Source organism: Dysidea avara, chromosome 11 (assembly GCF_963678975.1).
Source record: "Dysidea avara chromosome 11, odDysAvar1.4, whole genome shotgun sequence".
In the NCBI taxonomy this organism is placed as follows: domain Eukaryota; kingdom Metazoa; phylum Porifera; class Demospongiae; order Dictyoceratida; family Dysideidae; genus Dysidea; species Dysidea avara.
In genome coordinates, this window is record NC_089282.1 from 26,907,215 (window position 1) to 26,927,427 (window position 20,213).

Genomic DNA, 20,213 nt, shown 5'->3' on the forward strand with positions numbered 1-20,213 from the left:
AAATTATAATAAACTGAACAAAAAAATTTTGAGCTGACCAGCCCAGAACAACTCAGGGAAAAAACCTACAGGCACACTTTCTTTTTTTTTTTGGCCATGTAGGAAAAAACCCAAAGTGCTCCACTCCAGTGTGTGTGCCAGTATAAAGTCAAAATTATGAGTCTCCTTCTCCTACGATCAGTTATCTAACATCTGAGTCAAGGAAAACCAGAAGGGAGGGTGGGTGGGCCCAACCTGTAACACTCTTGTGGCCTAGAATGAATTATAATATTTCACAACACACTTTTATACCGAGCATCACGTGCTACGCATGACACAACCATGACGTATTAACGTGGGAGCTTATTTTCTGTCTAATTCATTTCATTCAAACGCCAGAAAATACACATTTATACGGTATCAGTCACTTATAGAAACTTGTTGGTAGGGTTTGGTGTTGGTCTGAAGGCTTGGTTATGCCTAACCAATACTGCCAAGCTGTCATGAAGGAAAAGTGAGACTGGTTTCTAAGAAAGTCCAAACCTCCATGATCCCTACTATACAGTACTACCATACTGTATGATTATCATTGACTCAAATATTCCACTAGTTACAGTATTTGGTAACATTTTGATATAATGTGAAACTTAATCAGTACAAGTATTCAACTATTATAACAATTAGTTTGTTGACATGTAAAATGTGTGGAAAGGAACCTTTTCACAAACCAGGTCACATATCTATCTTAAAATGTTTCTGATATACACCAAATCAGTGTATCATACAGTACCGTATAGTAGGGACCACAAAGGAGTAGGTGTGGTCCACAAAATAACATCACCCAAAAAACAGCCTCATTTTTCCCTGACAACAATGAGGCAGTATTGGTTAGGTAAAACTAAGCCCAAACAGGCTTTCAGATCAACCCAAAACGCTTTCAACAAGTTGCCATGGAATTTAAATAAAAAAAATTACTGACTGACTGATGCCTTCAGACAAGAGTAACTCAATAATGGCTATGCTTGGTTTTTCTCGAAGTTGCTTCAGCCTGAGAGGTGCCTTTGGCATATTGCAGTACGTACAATGCATTCTTCATGGACTTACCAGTGTCCCCCTTTGTGTCCTATTCATCTTTGCTGATAGCGAAAAGTATCAATTTGGCGGTAGCACGTGATGGCTCCTCTTCGTAACAGATATCGTCAGTGTTTTTCATAGTGGCTAATATGATTGCAGAGGCACTTTTCAAACAGTTCTTGATTCGTAGTGATGGGTTGAACATAGCCAACAATGAAGTGTAATGGATACTTCACTTTTCAGACAATGATTGATATACCTGGGGCACGTGGCGCCATTTCAGATGCGGTATGCGTGGGTTCACCAGTCATAATAATTATTTACAACAAAAAAAAGTTAACAAACAAGTATACAGAAAAATTTGGAATTGTCAACTAGAGTAGGGACCATAGCACATTGATAAAACAAGCTGGAGTAGTCCATGATATTAAATCACAATAAGAAGTATTATATCCCTACTGTGCATTTCCATTATGGTATCTTGAGCACAGTAGGGATATAACACTTCTTATTGTTTTACTATGATTTAATATCGTGCACTACTCCAGCTTGTTTCAGTACTTTTTATCGATGTGCTATGGTCCCTACTCTAGTTGAAAAGTCCAATTTCTGTATACTTGTAGTGTGTTAGTAAAGTGTTTACAATTTGTACTTACATACCAACAACAGTTTCTATAACACTTGATACAACTACTCACACACTTCCACCTCATGTTGTAGTAGCTTACCTTGTACTGATAATGCCTCCTCCTGCCTCGGTTGACACCACATATGTTAGGTCGGTGTTTTCATTGATACAATAAAATGACTATATTCATAACAACCTGTCACTGTGGCCATGTGAGCCACATGTTACCTCAGCAACTGCAACATGTGGGTTCCAATCCACCTGATGTTCAAACTGATAATATACGAATTGCCATTGTGTGATAATGTTGACATTAATGATGCTCTGTGTAACAACATCTGATTGGCTGTATTGCTTGTTGACACACCCACCTCACTCCTCCACTTCTTACGGCCACCTATAGATCGGCTGTAGCACATGACCCCACCCTACAGTGCGTGACAACATCATTGGCATGACAACAATAGTGACACACCTCTTGTCGCTCTAGTTTCCACCCATCCAATGAGGACAACAACTCTTCAGTCACTGCCAGGCTCTCCACACCTTGTTGTATATAAGAGTGATCCTATAGTGACACTAGTAATGGTGTTGTATACTACACCACTAGCTCACCAGTGCTGACAGTGTTGCTGTCTCTATCTCTTCTGACTCTTCAGGAACTACATCAAACCTCTGTACACTGGGACTATCTGTAGGGGAATACAACACATAACACTTTGTAATACTCACTACACTATAAACTATACAAACCACACAAAGTTGACTGTCCTATACATGGTCACACCTACCCAGTGAAACATGGGACACCTGTACACTACTCAGGTGATTACTACAAAGGTAAATCCCCCCGATACAGGATTGGTATCCTACAGGAGGCTGTACCATGTCTCACTGGTGAAGGTGCGGACACCTGCAGAACCTCTTGTATACACACAAACAGACAGAGTCACATGGAGGTGATGTTCTAGGAGTCACAAACACACTGGTGGTCATGCTAGGTGCAGTGCTTCTCCTCGACCCTTGCACACGTTGAACCCCTCCACTAATTCTTGAAGTACTCTCCTCCAAAATGACACCATGAGATGGTTTCAGCTTGCGGGGCCATAACCATGCCTGCCAGCTGAGCCAGTTAATTTTCTTATACTTGCTTAACTCCTTCGGTAGGTACTGGAAAGAATACAATGTAACAAAACCACTACTTCAAAATAATAGGAGGATGTTAGCCATTTTTAAACCAAACGTGCACCCACACTCAGGCTGACTGTGGGCATGCACCTAGTTTAATTTACTGAAATTGTTCTCATAAAAATGTGAGTATACCTATCTGTCTATTGTGAATTGTGTATCTGTGGTCATCAAAGTCTGTGGTGTAAATGAGCCAATGAGAACGAGATTTGAATAGGATTACTCACATGTGATTGCCTATTTCAAATCGAAAAAATACTTTATGACTATGGATGCAGAACCCACAATATCTCTCATGTTAAGCCACGTGAGCAAGTCATCAAAATGGAGAAATAAAGGGTCATTAAACTAAAGCAAAGGTATGCTTTGGCTCAAAAGTGGTTTCATTTCAACTAAATGGGTAGAGAAGTTTACAAAATGGCCACTTAAGTACTACCTCATATTTTGAACCCTACACAATTGACTTACATTAAACTCCAGGAAGAAGAACTCTAAAGGCAAAGGACAACACCAGAATGAAGAAGGTCAATATGTACACTAGACAATCACAATCTGACTCTCGGTGATACTAAATCAATGACATCATAACATACATTTCCATGACAACCTTACATCAAACTGAACAGCCTTGATCAATACGACAACAGATTCAATACGACAACAGATGAAGCCGCAGTAGTGATCTATAACCATAGCAACTTAATAATGACATCATACAAGATACGGGGCAAACAGTTGAGCTTGTCATAGTCCGGAAAGTATTTGTCATTTAAATATTTTCATGGTTTGCTAGTAACCACAAAAATTTAAACCATTTCAGACAAAATTTTTCCAGACTACGGTATAAACATTTACATACAATAAATTGAAGGGATTGTTATATCATTAAGTGTGTATGTGTGCTTTAGCCTTTTATAAAAAGTCGTGAAACTCATTTTAAGAATTATAAGTTCAAATTGGGATCAAAGAAATAAAAAGTAGCGAAACAAGGGAGGTCACCTACACCTGAGGATATACTAGTGGACATTTAATGCTTCATGGACTTATCTGTGTCCTCCTTTGTGTTCCATTTATCTTTGCTGACAACAAACGGTGACAATTAGCAGTAGCGCAGCGTGATGGTTTCCCTACATAACAGGAATCGTCTGAGTTTTCTGTTGTGAGTGGATTGATTGCAGAGGCCCTTCACGTAATGTTCTTCCTTAGTAACACTGTGTAACAGGCTGAACATAGCTGAAAGTGACCACTTTACTTTTCAGTAATCTAATATATAAAACTGAAAAGCTGTCTGTCTGTCTGTGACCCAGCTAACTCCCAAACAGCAGCACCGATTGATACATAAGACAGCTACGTAGTGTGGCAGTTAAGTAGCTGTTTCTAATGAGAGGGCAAAAGGTGTTGATGGTAGGATAACCAGCACTTTTGATGACAGGGGAAATGCTCACCCCTAGTTACGCCTCTGTATACGTGACTGTTGTGTTAGTGTGACTGTTCTATTAAAGTATCTTGAGTCAGCCAAGGGGTGTACAGCTAGCTATAGACCAATAATGGGTAAGATCACCTTGTTTACTGGTAATTAAATATGTAGCTAGATCATTGAAAGGTGTCGTCTCCACACTCTATTGCTATTAGTCTACCTAGATTTTTATTTGATGGGCATGGTTGTGAACCTATCACAAACGGGATCCCAATTGCAAATTCGAAGTTGAAGATATCTAGCTAGTATACCTCTTGTAGTAGCGCCAGGACTGAAGTGCTTCTGAAATCCAGCTCTGAAATAATTCTGTGGCATCTAAATATGCTACTGAATAAATTCCTTGGTGCCAGCTTGATGGCGACTAATATGCAGCAAATCCGGGGTGCACTTTGTTACACCAACAATCTGAATAGTAACATAATGGAATAAACATACTGGCGATGATACATCAGCGATATAATTTCAACACACACTGGTCCCCATAAAGTTATGACTGGTCCCCATAAAGTTATGTGCATCATGCGATCAAAATATTTTTAAAATTCCATGGGAAGCTGACACGTGACGTGCATCTTAAATGTTCGAAAATGGATTCTGAGTTGTGTGAATCAGTGCGATGTGTAATGACAAAATAATTGACTTGAAAAGTGCTTTACTGAATTTTAATAGATGTTACCGTAGCTACCAGTACACGGACAAGAGTCCTAGTTCAACTCCGCTAAGTCGACACAGCTGGTCAGTCGTAGAGAACTAAGAGAAGAATGAGATAATTGACCCATGTGGAATCTACTAAAATAATGTTTGTTTTTATTTTGGAAGCCACTGGCTCTTCTATTCTGGCTTAATTTGAAGGCACATAGGAAACTGGAAGATGCGGGAAATTCCAGTATGCATGTGGACTAAAGGATTCATTTTATGATGGAGCTAAATAAAGGCAAGGTCAAGTTGTAATATGTATAGTGAAGGTCACATGCATGCACAAGGTTTTGGTGTGCTGTTATTAATCAAGTCTCCTGCGCCTTTATTTAGGATACGGTGTATTTATTATTATGCCCTCTGGCTTTCATCTAGGCATTTTATTGAAAGCATGGGGATAGGATACTCAGTGGACGATGGTGATTCATTGTCTCTGTTGCTTAGTTTATGCAATGATATTTGTCTCAGCTAAGTATTAATGTATCTATGTATTTTCTTATGATAGTTAGATTTGGCAGCACTTGGCTACAACCATCGTGATCATCATCTTCATCGATGGATACCTACAAATACAAAGGAAAGCATAGTTAGAGGCATGCATGCAGTAGGTGTATTAATACCTTATAGCTATAGGCATTGTGTGCATACACCTTTCATAAAACCTTTTATAATGCCTCACATGAAGGTGAGCATGTTCCTTGTGAGCATGTATGTTGCATTTCCCTACCATCAAAAATTTTCTAGCTATGCCCCTGCACGTATACAGTCAACTAGCTGCGCTACAACAAAAACTTGACACACTAGTATTTGAAAATTTTTTTTGTTAATTTAAAAATGAAGTAGGGATCTATGCAATAAAAACTAGGAAAGCAAGACAGGAATGATGGTATTACAGCATAGCTTGGTGGGAAAGTCCCTACTTCAGCACATTAGTTATAATTTTGTTCAATGCCAAAGTAGGAACTTTCCCACCGAGCTATGCTGTAGTAATACCATCATTCATGTCTTAATAGTGTTCCTAGTTTTTATTGCATAGGTCCCTACTTCATTTTTAAATTAATAATTTTTTTCAAATACTAGTATGACTTAAATAATGAGATAACCTGTCCGCCGGTATGTGTTATTTTATGAGAAGCTGATAAGGTAATCATCAGGTATATTGGTTTCATTGTACCACAGATCTTAAAAACAAACGAAAATAAAATATGTGACCAGATCTGCAAAACCCCACATGTTCACACATTTTCAAATTGCATTTTTGCACATTATTAGGATTCTGTTTTATTACATTTCGTTTATCTACAACTTTATGTACTGTAGACAGCCAAAGGATGGTCAACTGAAGTTTCAGTCCAAAAAGCTGACAGATTTAGATGCAGTGCTACTAAGCGGTAACAACAGAATAATTGATGTATTCAGTGTGGTGGTGTAGCCAGGCCTTCAGCTATGGGTGGGCACACTCGCCCACACATTTCACCCCATGCAACTATCTAACAGAAAATGTGAGTCCATCCTTAGTGGACCATATACATACATGTGGCTTAAAAACTGTTTCAAAAGTGCATAAATGTGTCTAGCTGGCTATACGCTATGCTGCTGTTCCTGCAGCTTATTTCACTACTACTGCACGAATGATATAGAAGCTAGAAATAAAAACTAACATATTACACCTCCTTGTCTTGTTCTGTTAGCTCGTCTGCACTTGTACACAACTCTTTCTACTCTTAAGATAGTCGTATGGCTTATTCGCAGTCACCACTGAATCTATCGTCTCTAACTGACTTATCTAACACCAGAGAATTTAATTTTCCTTTATCACTTTAGGCCATTTGATCTCACCAATAACAGAACCCGTGCTGCTACGCACAACAGTGTTCCTCTTTCCCCTGCCTAAAATTGGGATCACGTGATGCTGTGCATTAAATAGAAAGCACCAAAACTACTCGGATCACACAATATAATCATTGAACTTATCTCACTAGCACAGCTGTTGATTTACAGTGCTGTCAAGGTATGCACTACTCATTTCTTGTCGGTAATAGCATTAATGGGTGGGCACCAATGTCCCAGGAAAATATGGGTAGGCATGTGCCCACCCTTGACTATGCCACTGGTACAGTGATAGTATACGGACAATTAACTACAGGTGTTTAAGTAAATGACCACAACTTACAAATGTAGTCTTATACGGAGTTGTAACTTACACCACAACATTCTCAATGAACAGGCGAATCCATTGCCAGGGCCGGTTCATTTTTTTAACATTGGGTGGGCCAAATTGTTACATACTAAAGTCACTATTGTGCTTGCAAAATGCAAAGCATTTTTTCCTCTAGGAGGTAGCCAGTATCCAGCTTAAAATTTTTGCCAGTCCATTTATCCAGTTTGAAAATCCAGTTGAAAGCTGCCAGTTGCAGCTAATGTTGGTTTAATATTAACTTACAAAAGCTCGATCAGACCTTGTTAAGTTACGTATTGTCTTCTCCGTGATAGCCTTCTGGCAAGTGTGGCAAAACACTACATCAGAATATAGTTAATGAAGAAAGCTACCCCATGAATGTTGGCAAGAGCAATTCCTTAAAACCATGTATCTTTGTGGGAAACCTAAAAGTAGTAGCATAGGGATGAAATGGCTTGTCCAGTTTAATGTCAACATGTGTTGTCGCCAGTCCTAATTAAATAAAAGCCATAAATGCCTGTCCTAAATAAAGGCCAAGGGTGTTACCTTACAAGGTTCAGGGAATGATGTGAGATAACAATTATGAATGGCCTCCTACAACAACTACAACTATGACAAACAATGTCAACAGCAGCTGTAACAAGGAGAAACACGAGTCAGCTGCTTCAGTGACAATTGGGAACCAGGCATCAGAATGGTATGTGTGTAGCTGAGCAGTTGCATCTCCTTGGTAATGAAATCGGCTCTGCCATATTTTTGTTGAACCCTGGCAATTGCTTGGTTACTGTGGTAGCATTTATCTGCATTGTAGCAACTTTGGTTTAGTGTATAACATTGGTATGATACGGTGTGCTATTGTAGGTTGTTCTAATCAATCTCCAGAAGACAAATGCCACTTTTTCAAGCTTCCAGCAGTGATACAACACCAGGGAAGCCAAATGCGTGAAGTGACATCAGAATGGAGACAGACTTGGTTAAAGGCAATTTCACAGGAAGATTTGACTAAGAAAAGCTTGGCTAATGTGTTTGTCTGTGGAAAGCACTTCAAAAAAGGTGGTAGCTACACTATTACCACAGATGACTAGGATATGCATATTCAGTGTAGCAACTGCATGCATCACCATGGCCTAGTGGAGTAGCTATATTGTAGCTGTGTGTCTATAGAAATACAAAATTTAGCTTCCAAAAAAAAAAAAAAATTGTTGCAACATGAGAACAGGCTTCCCCTAATCCTACCATGCATGTACAATGAGCAGATTCTACAACTCCATCATCTTTGCATTTAACCCACGTTGAGAGGAGGGGTTCATTAGCTCTCTGCAAATGTCTAACCTATAGTGTAAGTATGATGTAATGTACGGTGACCTCAGTATAACATGATTTACCACACCACATACATATAGCCAGATATTATTATTATTATTGTACAAGACAGCTATTGCACTCTATATACAAGAGCCACACAATTAGCAGACAGAAGGTAAACGCTTGCTAACTACTACACTAGTTGAACCACCGCACGAGTACAGATACAGCCTTTCCAACAGTCACAACTCTATTATTGTCATCAAGTTTTTGACACCAAGGACATTTACAAACCCGCTTTCAAGATACTTATACGTTTCTAAGCTTTTAAATGCCTTAAATTTTTCTGATGTATAAAACTCTCCGCCAGTCCTTCAGTATGAAGCTGTTCTGCTGGGATGCAGTATGGATCACCTATGCCTGAAACCTTTTCTAAATATCTCCTTTTGTTACTAAGGACAAAATTACTGGCGTATTCACTGAGTCTCTGACTTAATTCAGGTGATGCCATTAGTTACACAACTCTAGCCTGCAAAAAAAGATGGCGACTGATTTTGTTACAAAGGAGATGTAACCACTCTATTGCTCAGTTAAAAATATTTAGGGCAGTAATTATTGGGTGGACTATGGCCCACCTGGCCCACCCTCTTGTCCATTGCTTGGTAAGTTATGTCTTACTGGTCCTTCCAATGACCATGCAGGACGAAAGCAAAAATCGGAGAAAAAGATAAAGTGAACCACATGTCCAACACAAAATCAAACTTCTCTTTCTTTATGGAACACAACAATAACAAGGTTTTGTTGTTAGCAGTTTCCATCATCACTAAACAGATGATCAAAAATTTACAGAATATTTTCTTTCATAATTCTAAATTATTGTACCCTTTGTGTTTAATACATTTATCAGGCTTGAGCAAACATCTCGGATTATTACAGATCCAGTCACAAATGGTTTAACATTTCTACATAACAACACAAATACAACTTTATTGTCACAGATGTTTTAGCCCAACTTATTAAAAGGACAGTAACATGACACAATGATCCTCAGGTATTAACAACTATAACATTTCAACCATACAAGTTGTGACAACTAATAATGTTTAAGCCTATCCCCTGTACTGACTTAACACATTACACACACTGTAAAACACACATGCTTGTAATATACCAAAGGTGGCTTACTTACCTCAGATCCAGACATGAGGAACTCAAATCCTGTCTAAGTTCTTTAAGTCAGAGCTATACATTTTGATCTCATTCCTCTAACTGCTCATGATTGTCCAGTAGAGTCTACATGATGGCAATAGATGAAACAACATGGATGTCTGTATGTGTGTACGGTATACGAGTACAGTATATGAGTACATTTAATAGATGTATAATTACGCAGTGTATGGTTATTGTTTCCAAAACAGACAATATATACAACATGTGTCAACAGCTAATCACTCACTTTGGCAGTGGTTCCATCTTGACCATAATCCATACTACAAGCTAATGGATCTTTTTCTGTCATCCATCACTCTACCTCAGTGACATCACCATAATACTGTGCTAATACAACATACACACATACAGGATGTACTACAACAAGTTATAGTTATATCCCATTACGAGGGTGATATCATTGTTATTACACGAGTCTGAGGCGGAGCCAAGGACGAGTGTAATAACAATGATATCATCCGAGTATACGGGATATAACTGTTTTATATCCCAGTGCGCGGGAGTGTGCAGAAGTTTACGGATAGTAAATTAAGTTCTGGTTTAAGTTCCTGTCACTGTGCTCAAGGTTTCGTCCGAATTGTGTGGAGATTCTACTTCGTAGCTACAAGAGACCTTGCATACTGCCTACAAACTGTAGCGAAGGGTGGTGTTACGAAGCAGAGGTTCCAGGTACGATTCGCCTTCGTCAGAAGTTGGTATGGTGGTGTCGCGTGATGTGCAAGAGAAAAAAAAAGACCAACAAGTGGCTACCGTAGTCCGAGATAGAACGATAAAACTAGAGGAAGTTAGTTCTTCACCACAGTGACCATTGGGAGCGATTGCTGGAGCGAAATCGTCACAGACTGTTCTTGACATTTGTTAAACTATCGTATTGGTAACTTGTAGTGTTACTGTGTAAAGGATTAACAGTTTTCTTGTAAGATTTAGCTAGTTTTAAGTGCTGTATTGGTGTGTTTTGTATCAATATTTCCTTATTTGGCTCTTTGTTCCATTGGTAAAAAATACCATTCACGGTTATTATGATGTCACGAACGAGACTGAGTGGCTCCGCAACAGGGTGATAAGTTCGTTATTACTGGGTGATAACTAATATATCGTACAGTAGCAGCGCCGCTCTGTCTAGCTGTATGGTAGTTATAACCCAGGGCGGCGCTTTGATACTCCCACGCACTGGGGTTTAAGTGTTGTTACAAGTGCACATTCACAAGGACATAATACATGTACACTACACACACACACAAACACACATGTCATACACACACAATGTACACACATATTATTACAACATACTGTAATATACATACCTGTTGTTGTTGATTACCCTCTTACAGTCTTTGTTTACTATTAGCACACAACTCATTCAGTTTCTTCCACCTCTCTTGTAGAGTGACTATCCTCACACCAATAGCCTTACTGGCATGGACCGCCTCCAACTTGACGAAATGTTGTCGATGTCCTTCTATCTGGTGTTCAACAACTTGATGTTTTTGTTGTAAGCTAATAAGAAGGTTGTATTAACACACAGTTAGGGTATACACATTCAAGATGTTAAAAAGTTTAGATAAATCATTAATAAACTGAACAACTTCACTATATTTTCTTACTATGGACTATTTGTGTATGTAGTGTATGTAGAGAATAGAGTACAATCATATTAAACAGTGTTACAATAGACAATAAGGTGTAGTCATATCATGTGATGTAACACTACATGTCTACCTCATGTAATACACTTGTTCATGGTACATCATTCATTACCAGATCTACAAGATTACCACATGTTAGTGTAAGACTAATTCACTAGAATGGATAAAACATCATGGATGACATCATGGATGACATCATGGATGAAATATTTAAAAGTTATAAAAGATTTTGTAATTTTTTGAGCACTTGTTTCACAATGAAGAAGGTGACAACAACATAAATTTTGATTCCCAACACATGAGTAATTTTAAATTCTTTGTTTCATCTCAGTGTTCCCAAGGAGACGGAAGATATCATCATTAGTCTGCCTTGTATTGAATGAGTGATTCACTCTCTTTTAAGTGTTCACCTTCACCCTGGTTGTAGGAAGGACATAATTAACTTTACCCAGCAATGGCTTTGTCTGTTTATAGAGAACTTGATGGTGTAAATTGCATCTCTGTAGAGAACTACATTTGCAAGTTACATGCAACCATTTTATTAAGCACCTGTAGTTTAAATTCCATATTGTCACTGTACAAATCGATCTTTCTGTTGTCACCACTTTGTAGTGCTGTAGCCTCACAAGTTCTGGCAGAAACTTTGGTTGACCACTCCTTTGGCTTCTAGAAAATTTAAATTCGAAAAATAATGCACTACAATGTGAGGTTCTTGTAGATCTGATCACATTTAAATACATACAATGGATAGATATGGTTTCATTGCACATGCCAAGGACTGCAGACCCCACACTGCGTAACCTACACTACACGTGCGCGCGTGCGCACACACACACACACAAACTTACTGTAAGACAGTTTGGACATCTTTGCCAGTATCAGCTTGTGCTCTTTCTCCTTCATCCACACCTCCTCCTCTTCAGTTGGATGAGAAAACTCTTGCACTTTATGGGATTCCTGTAGTCATTGGTGACATGTTGGTGAGGTCAGCACAAGCCTTGTCCATCTGAGCCAGTTTTTGTTTGACAAGTTAACTATCTGGATGACTTGGGGAATGTATAATGTACCGTACCCATGTGATCAGTTGGTTTAACTGTGGGTTTAATATGGAATATATATAACAAGACCAAAAAAACATACATCATGTGATTGACATATAGACTGATACTGGTGGCTCACAACACAACCATATATGGTGAATACAATAATAAACAACCACAACAGTAATTAGTAACAGGAAGCAATAATATTACCAAATATGGACATCAGTTAGGGCTGGGATGAACATCAGTTAGGGCTGGGATGAATATTGAAATTTACCTTCGAACATTCGAAGCTTCGGTGTTAGCTGTCAAGTTATAGGTTTGCAGATGATGTACTGTTGTATACTACTATTCACTCACAAGATGACTGCCACAGACTACAGCAAGACCTCGACATTTTAGAACGGTGGGCACTAGATTGGAAAATGTCATTTAATCTACAAAAATGCGAATTTCTCAGAAATACCAACAAAACACCCAATAATAGCTCAATACACTCTGCAAAACCAAACTATAAAGGAAATAACTCATGCAGAATATTTAGGGGCAGTGGCGTAGCCAAGGGTGGGCATGGGTAGGCATTTGCCCAACCATCACAGTTTCTTGCCCAACCATCACAAACTTTTGCCCAACCATCACAAGTAGCTTAAGATTCACGCAAGGATTCACAGCAGCACACAAAACAATCCTACTTTAATACTGTAAAGCGTAAACGTGTACCTCATTTGTTGAACCATGACTTTGAAGAAGGGATCGTGATAGATGGTGTATCACGTGATCCATTACACGGGAAAATCCCTTGGGAAGTCCCTATAATTACACTCTTTGGCGCGATTTAAATTCGAAATTTAAAATGGAGCTCAAACGTGGTACACTATAGTCGTAGTACCGTATCTCTAAGTCACAGTGAGTGATAATCGTCAGTAGGATTCAGTGTGGATGGTGCTGGCAGCAAAAGATTTCGTTTCAGTGGACTTGTCAAGCGTATTTTTGGATAAGGAAAGTACCATATAGCCTAACTTACTGCTGATGAAAGAAAATGGGAAAACCTACTCTTCTATAGATAACAACAATGGCAGACGACTGGAAATGGAGAAAAGGTCAAGTCATTATAAAGTGTCACGTGCACAATTTGTACTGATTAACCGAGTTGTGGTTGGCACCAGATTCATGCAAAATGTACATTGGCTGCTATAAGTCTGGGACAAAGCATTCTTGGCATGTTGATATTTGTGATAATACTCATTATAGTTCATAAATTAGCGTCCCCGGCCTTAATTTGGGGCCATGTGGCGTTTACTTTACAATGCATTACATATCGTTGTGGTGGTTGGTCTGTAAGCTATACTGCCGGTTGATTGTAGTAAATATGTGATGAACTGTTTATATTGTTGGTTCTTGTAGATTCAGCAGTTTGATGTCATGTGATGCTCGGCTACGACGATCGTCGGTGGATGCCTGCCCTACGAGTTTAATAGAATAGCATATAGCTAGCTAGTAAATTTTTGCATGCATGCAAGCAGCCGATTTGCTTATACTATAGCATAGGTAGTGTAGGCCTTGTGTGCATGCACTTTTCAAATTTTTCTTTGATAATGTCTCACATGAAAGTGAGCGTGTTTCTTGTGTGTGTAGTTAAGTTGATGTTATGCCCAACCATCAAATATTGGCTGGCTACGCCCCTGTTTAGGGGTGACTATTGATAAGAATTTATCCTGGTCAGAGCATATCAAACAAATAACTAATAAAGCCAATAATGTAAAGTGCTTTTTACAATGTAAGATAAGAAGGTGTCCCCCCCAAACCACAAGTAATTGTTACAAGGCTCTTGTTAAACCTATATTAGAATACACAAGCACTGTCTGGTCACCCCACACGCAGAGAGATATTGATACCATCGAAAATGTTCAAAGGCGTGCAGCAAGATTTTTTTCTGTCCGCTATTAAAATTTGGAATTCCTTACCCCAACATGTGATTAATTTGACAGAGATTGAACAATTCAAGTACAACCTAACTGGTCTAGACACTATTTAATTAATTGATTAGTAATTATTTATGATTGTAATTGTACTATTGTTTCTTTTGTGCACCACATTCTTCTTGAGGTCTGCACAACACATTTCATATTTCATATTTCTTGTATTTATGACATCCTTCTTAAGTTTTATCTTTCTAATCCTATTTAATAAGTTAGTAAGCATTTGGAAAGTGCATAGCAGCAATACTGAATGATGTGATCGATCTATTGCAAATGGGCATGTCTGCTATACTGCAATCATGTATAGGTAAACACCACTAATGGCTAAAAGGATGTTTTCCATGTCTATCACCTTATAAGGTGTTTTAAGGCTACAACTATGGTAGCAAGCTGAATTGCAATGGTTAAAAAGTGGGCGTGGCACACGAAGATCAATTGTAAAGAGAAGAAAACTGATCACACAAGAGGAATAAGCAGCTGCAATAAAAGACAACAACATTTCTTTGTAATTCCTTCGTAGACTATGAGCGCATTACGAAGCTTCAAAGGATAGTTTTATAATTTGAAGTTTACTTAACCTTCAAACTCATGAAACATTTGAAGCTTCATCCCAGCCCTAGTATCAGCGTAAGCTAATCAATTTAACAGTATATAAGGTGACACCCAGTACTATAAATACACTGGTGTAACATGTGGATAACACAAGTGATATAAAGACATGACTACTATTGTTTTACTGCAATGTAAACAAACACGTGTAACTCATGTTTGTTTCATGGTACAGAAAGATATTCTTACTTTACGTGAAGAGGAAAATCCATTGGTATATTAGATATTTCAATTCAACTCTTCCTTCACCGTTTACTGAAGTGATAAAATGTTCATAAACTTGAACAACAAGGGTAGGTTTATAGGGAGGTGTTGAAGCACCCTTCTCCAAAATTTTACATGAAGCTACTAGAAGCTGCTGTACAGCAGGTGTAATCGCATCTTGCACTTGTGGTGTGCGTGGGCAATGAAAAGATGGAAATTAAAGGGAATGACTAATCTCTATTAAGAATTAACAAAATGGTTATACCTGAGGCTGCTAAAAATGTTCTAAAGAACAGTCAACAGACCCTACAAGACAGTGTGTAAGCTGAAATTAAACCCTCTTCTTGACCTGTGTACTGATCTCACCATTGTGCTTAAAGTTTATAGCTAGGGTTTAGCTGGGACTACAGTAACTTCATGCACAATGCTACAACCCTGATAAACCTTACTACAGTCAACAGTTTCTTTACAACATACACAACACAATTATTATTATTTACACACTCATTCCAACCAACCATGATCAATGAGCTTGTTAGCTTGTCACCTTCATCCTGTCAGTGATGGTAACAATATTATCCTCCAACAAGCTATACTTGTGTAGTAGGTCTTGTACACTTAGTAAGTGTTTATCATAGTCCTCTGACTGTAGTGACAACTAGTGGTAGTGGAAGGAATATAATAACATGTTGGTGATGTGTTCATGTGGATGATACATGTACACCCAATCTGTGTAGAACACCAACACTTCAATTGTTAATTTTTTTAGAATTTTAAAACACTCTAATAGAACATCTGTGTATTAAACACAAGTTGATGTGCTACTTCTAAAAACCAGGTGCCATGCAGCTAGTTGTGCAATAATACATAATTAATTTATTGTAATTCTCGAATTTTGTAATTCATGAAATTTTTGTAATTCTTCAATTATGCTGCTATGCACTGCTAAGGAAGCGTTTGTTAAACAAACCAACAAACCGCTTTTAACAACATATTATGCACAGAAATATCTTCTAAACTGTTTTATAGTTTGACTATTGTGTTTTTCCCCACAAATTCTTTCAACAAAGCCTCACAGCTGCTCTTCATTTTCATTCATGAACGTAGGGGATACGCCCCCTTCCCAACTCGATGGGATAGGCTATTCCTGGTAGTCTACGAGGCTAGCACTGTTGTTTCTCAATTGTTAAAACCTGAAGGGAAGGTAATTCACGAGGTAATTCACAAAGCCTGAGGAGACTCGCTCAACCCGTATTTCAGACCGCCGAAAAGAAACAACCTCAGAGCAAAGTTTAGCTATGCGGAAGTTTAGTACAGCCTTCATTTTGCTTTTATTTCTTACATAAAAGCTGCTTTTACCATTTAACGATTTTGCTCACGTTGGTGTGTACAGACAAACATAGATAGGTAGAAGGTACAGACAAACATAGATAGGTAGAAGGTACACACACACACACACACACACACACACACACACACACACACACACACACACACACACACACACACACACACACACACACACACACACACACACACATGTACACACACACACATACACACACACATGTACACACACACACACACACACCTGTATTATTCCCATATCAGTGAGACACTCATCTCATTAAATTTACAGTCATCAGATCTCTACGACTGGTCATGTGATCTTACAATAGTCCACCTTAGCCAGTAATGTATCCCACATGTTCTGTGTTGACTGGACCCTGGTATATAATACACATATACAATGATGGTTACAACACAACATGTTTCACACACCTAGACTGTATACTCTGACTATCATGATAACTTTCTTGTGATAGTTCTCTACCAAGTTCCCTGATGTCTTCAATATGTGTGGACTACATAATACAGTAGTAATCAACATTAGTATAGTGTACTACATATTTCTTGATCTGATCCTTTTACAGTCAACAGATGATCAAGTCAATTGATCATGAACTACTTCATTAAGTTGTTATAAGGGACAATAACACTTGTGTGGTGGGTCAACTACAAAATTGTTTGTGTAAGTGAATTTGATCATACAGATGACACTGTTCATTAACATTACAGAGTTCTGTTCAATTACTCTAATAGAACATACAAAGTTGACAAAACACTCTAATAGAACAGTCACTATAAACACTACACTATACCTACCCTGTATTCCACATCAGTGTGGATAGCCTCATGTCTCTTTAGTACAGAATGCATGTCACGTCCATTATCCATTTCATCAAGTATTTGTGTCATGTCGTAGACAAACTCCTCTGCTAAGTGTTCCAGTTTTTCTTGTCTACATGCAAATACACCAGGAATACTTTAATGGGGCAGTACACCAAGCCATACAAGTGCAGAAACCATACAAGTGCCACAAGTATTTGATGTAGTTTTATGTAATTAACGAGTGATTATGGTTGGGAAATGAACAACAATTCTCACTTCCTTTTACAGCCTGCTACAACATTTTGTTGTGGAATTATATGTACAAGTACACAAAAAAATTTGGAATTTTCATCTCGAGTAGGGACCATAGCACATCGATAAAAGTACTGAAACAAGCTGGAGTAGTGCATGATATTAAATCACAGTAAAACAATAAGAAGTGTTATATTCCTACTGTGCTCAAGATACCATAACGGAAATGTACAGCAGGGATATAACACTTCTTATTGTTTTACTGTGATTTAATATCGTTCACTACTCCAGCTTGTTTCAATACTTTTTATTAATGTGCTACAGTACCTACTCTAGTTGAAAATTCCAATTTTTTTGTGTACTTGTTTGTTAACTTTTTTTGTAAATAATTATTATGACTGGTGTACCCATGCATACCGCATCTGAAATGGTGCTGTGCGCCCCAGCTATATTAATTATCATCTGAAAAGTGAAGTATCCATTACGCTTCATTGTCAGTTATGTTCAACCTGTTACACAGCATTATGAATCAAGAACTGTTCAAAAAGCACCTCTACAATCAACATAGCCACTATGAAATATACGGACAACTTCCATTACGAAGGGAAGCCATCACGTGCTACTGCCAAATCAACACTTTTCGTTGTCAGCAAAGATGAATGGGACACAAAGGAGGACACTGGTAAGTCCATGAAGAATGCATTGTACGTACTGTGGTATGCCAAAAGGCAACTCTTGTGCCGAAGCGACGTTGAACAGTGAAAAAATCAAGCTTATAGTCTTAGCCATTATCAAGTTACGCTTGTCTGAAGGTATCAGTCAGTCAGTCAGTCAGTCAGTAGAAAATTCCGTTACATAATTTTAAAATAATAAATTCCGTGGCAACTTGTTGAAAGCATTTCGGGTCAATATGAAAGCTTGTTTGGGCTTACTTTTACCTAACCAATACTGCCTCATTGTCGTCTGAGGCTGTTTTTGGGTGATGTTAGTTCTTGGGCCACGCCTACTCCTTTGTGGTCCCTACTATACAGTATGATAAACAGGTTATTTAAGCCAAGTAAAATGATTATAAATGGCCTGGAAATGTAGCCACAAGAACAGCAGCACTAGCCCACTGTAGACCATTAATTAACTGAACAAGCTTGTTTACTACAAGTTCTTGTCAGTGCTACAATCATGACAACATGACAAGTTAGTACCAGCTGCTAGAGCCTGGCTGTTCATGACCTGATAGAGCACAGGATAAAGTGGTTTTTTTTTGCTACAAAAAAAATAAAAATAAAATTATATGAACTACAGAGAAGATACCTTACTTAAAAAATAGCACTGTTAGTCTGTTACCATCGCTTTGCTCACAATTATCCCGTGAGAAGATCACTACAAGTTCACCATTTAGTGGTATAATGTAGTAAAACACAACATATTTCACCAGATGTAAAATCAGCACTTGTATGGCTTGGAACATACTGTCCCTTTAAGTACTAATCTCAGTACAAGTTGTCATGACTGGAAACTTCCATTATAGTATAGCGACACAACCCAAAAATTGTGCACTTTTTCATAAAGTTATGAAACTTTCCACATAAATAGTAGTCCTCAATAGATGTATTTTTAGATATAGTGCCATCGCTGATTTGACCTTTGGTGACCTTTACTGCCATTTTTGTACAGAAAATTGATTATTTTTGTCTTTAACTCCCTGAGGTAGTAATTAACTTGTTAAAACATGGTACCAAACAAAAGATCTTGCTGATAGAAACAACTTGGTTTTTATTTGAAGTCAATAGGTGATTTCATTACAAAGTTATGAGTATTTTTATTAGCTGCAAAATTTGATAAATTTATGCATAATTATCTGCCCACAGGTAATTCACACCTCAAGGGAAGGTAAATTTATCAAATTTTGCAGCTAGTAAAAATGATCACAACTTTGTAATGAAATCACCTATTGACTTCAAATAAAAACCAAGTTGTTTCTATCAGTAAGATCTTTTGTTTGGTACCATGTTTTAACAAGTTAATTACTGCCTCAGGGAGTTAAAGACAAAAATGATCAATTTTCTGTACAGAAATGGCCGTAAAGGTCACCAAAGGTCAACTCAGCGATGGCACTACATCTAAAATTACATGTCATGAGGAGTACTATTTATGTAAAAAGTTTCATGGTTTTATGAAAAAGTGCACAATATTGCCAATTTTGGGGGCTACGCTGCTATACTATTAGCAGAATTAGGGATTCCAAAATTAAACTGGGATGTAATAGTTTTAGTTATCAACCATTTTTGGTGTATTAGTTCTAGTTTTAAGTGACTGATACCATAACCAATAATTTATATGACGTCATTTAATTGTTGTTCAAGATGGTGGCATATACGTAGTGAATGAAATGGATCATTATGGAAAAACGAATGTGATGGATTTTAGAAAACCGATCCAAATTGCACAACAGAGATGTTTCAAGATAACATTATAACTTGCCAAGGGATTGACCAATATCACTACCGATATTTATACAGTAGCAACAGTCTGTACATAAACAACTGGTTTCATAT

At 37.9% G+C, this 20,213-nt stretch overlaps 1 protein-coding gene across 11 annotated transcripts in view; it reads right to left on the bottom strand.

Moving 5' to 3' along the window:
• The window catches only part of LOC136238910 (stAR-related lipid transfer protein 3-like), a 32,326-nt gene that overhangs the window by 9,684 nt on the left and 2,429 nt on the right, over window positions 1-20,213 (bottom strand). The window contains exons 4-19 of one of the 11 annotated variants that reach the window (XR_010693260.1): window positions 17,404-17,539; window positions 17,020-17,102; window positions 16,829-16,964; window positions 15,756-15,895; window positions 12,251-12,495; window positions 11,061-11,253; window positions 9,983-10,083; window positions 9,716-9,819; window positions 3,482-3,552; window positions 3,338-3,437; window positions 2,635-2,851; window positions 2,297-2,373; window positions 2,157-2,249; window positions 2,053-2,109; window positions 1,910-2,005; window positions 1,782-1,861 (exon numbers count right to left, since the gene is read on the bottom strand). Coding sequence is in view for 1 of the 11 variants with exons in the window: in XM_066029549.1 (XP_065885621.1) it covers window positions 1,782-1,861; window positions 1,910-2,005; window positions 2,053-2,109; window positions 2,157-2,249; window positions 2,297-2,373; window positions 2,635-2,851; window positions 3,482-3,552; window positions 4,598-4,661 (755 nt within the window). In the remaining 10 variants the exon portion in view is untranslated. Of the gene's footprint in view, window positions 1-1,781; window positions 1,862-1,909; window positions 2,006-2,052; window positions 2,110-2,156; window positions 2,250-2,296; window positions 2,374-2,634; window positions 2,852-3,337; window positions 3,438-3,462; window positions 3,553-4,597; window positions 5,913-9,711; window positions 9,820-9,982; window positions 10,084-11,060; window positions 11,254-12,250; window positions 12,496-15,755; window positions 15,896-16,828; window positions 16,965-17,019; window positions 17,103-17,403; window positions 17,540-20,213 lie in introns of those variants that run through there. The other 10 variants (XR_010693261.1, XR_010693255.1, XR_010693256.1 and 7 more) reach the window with 10 other exon arrangements.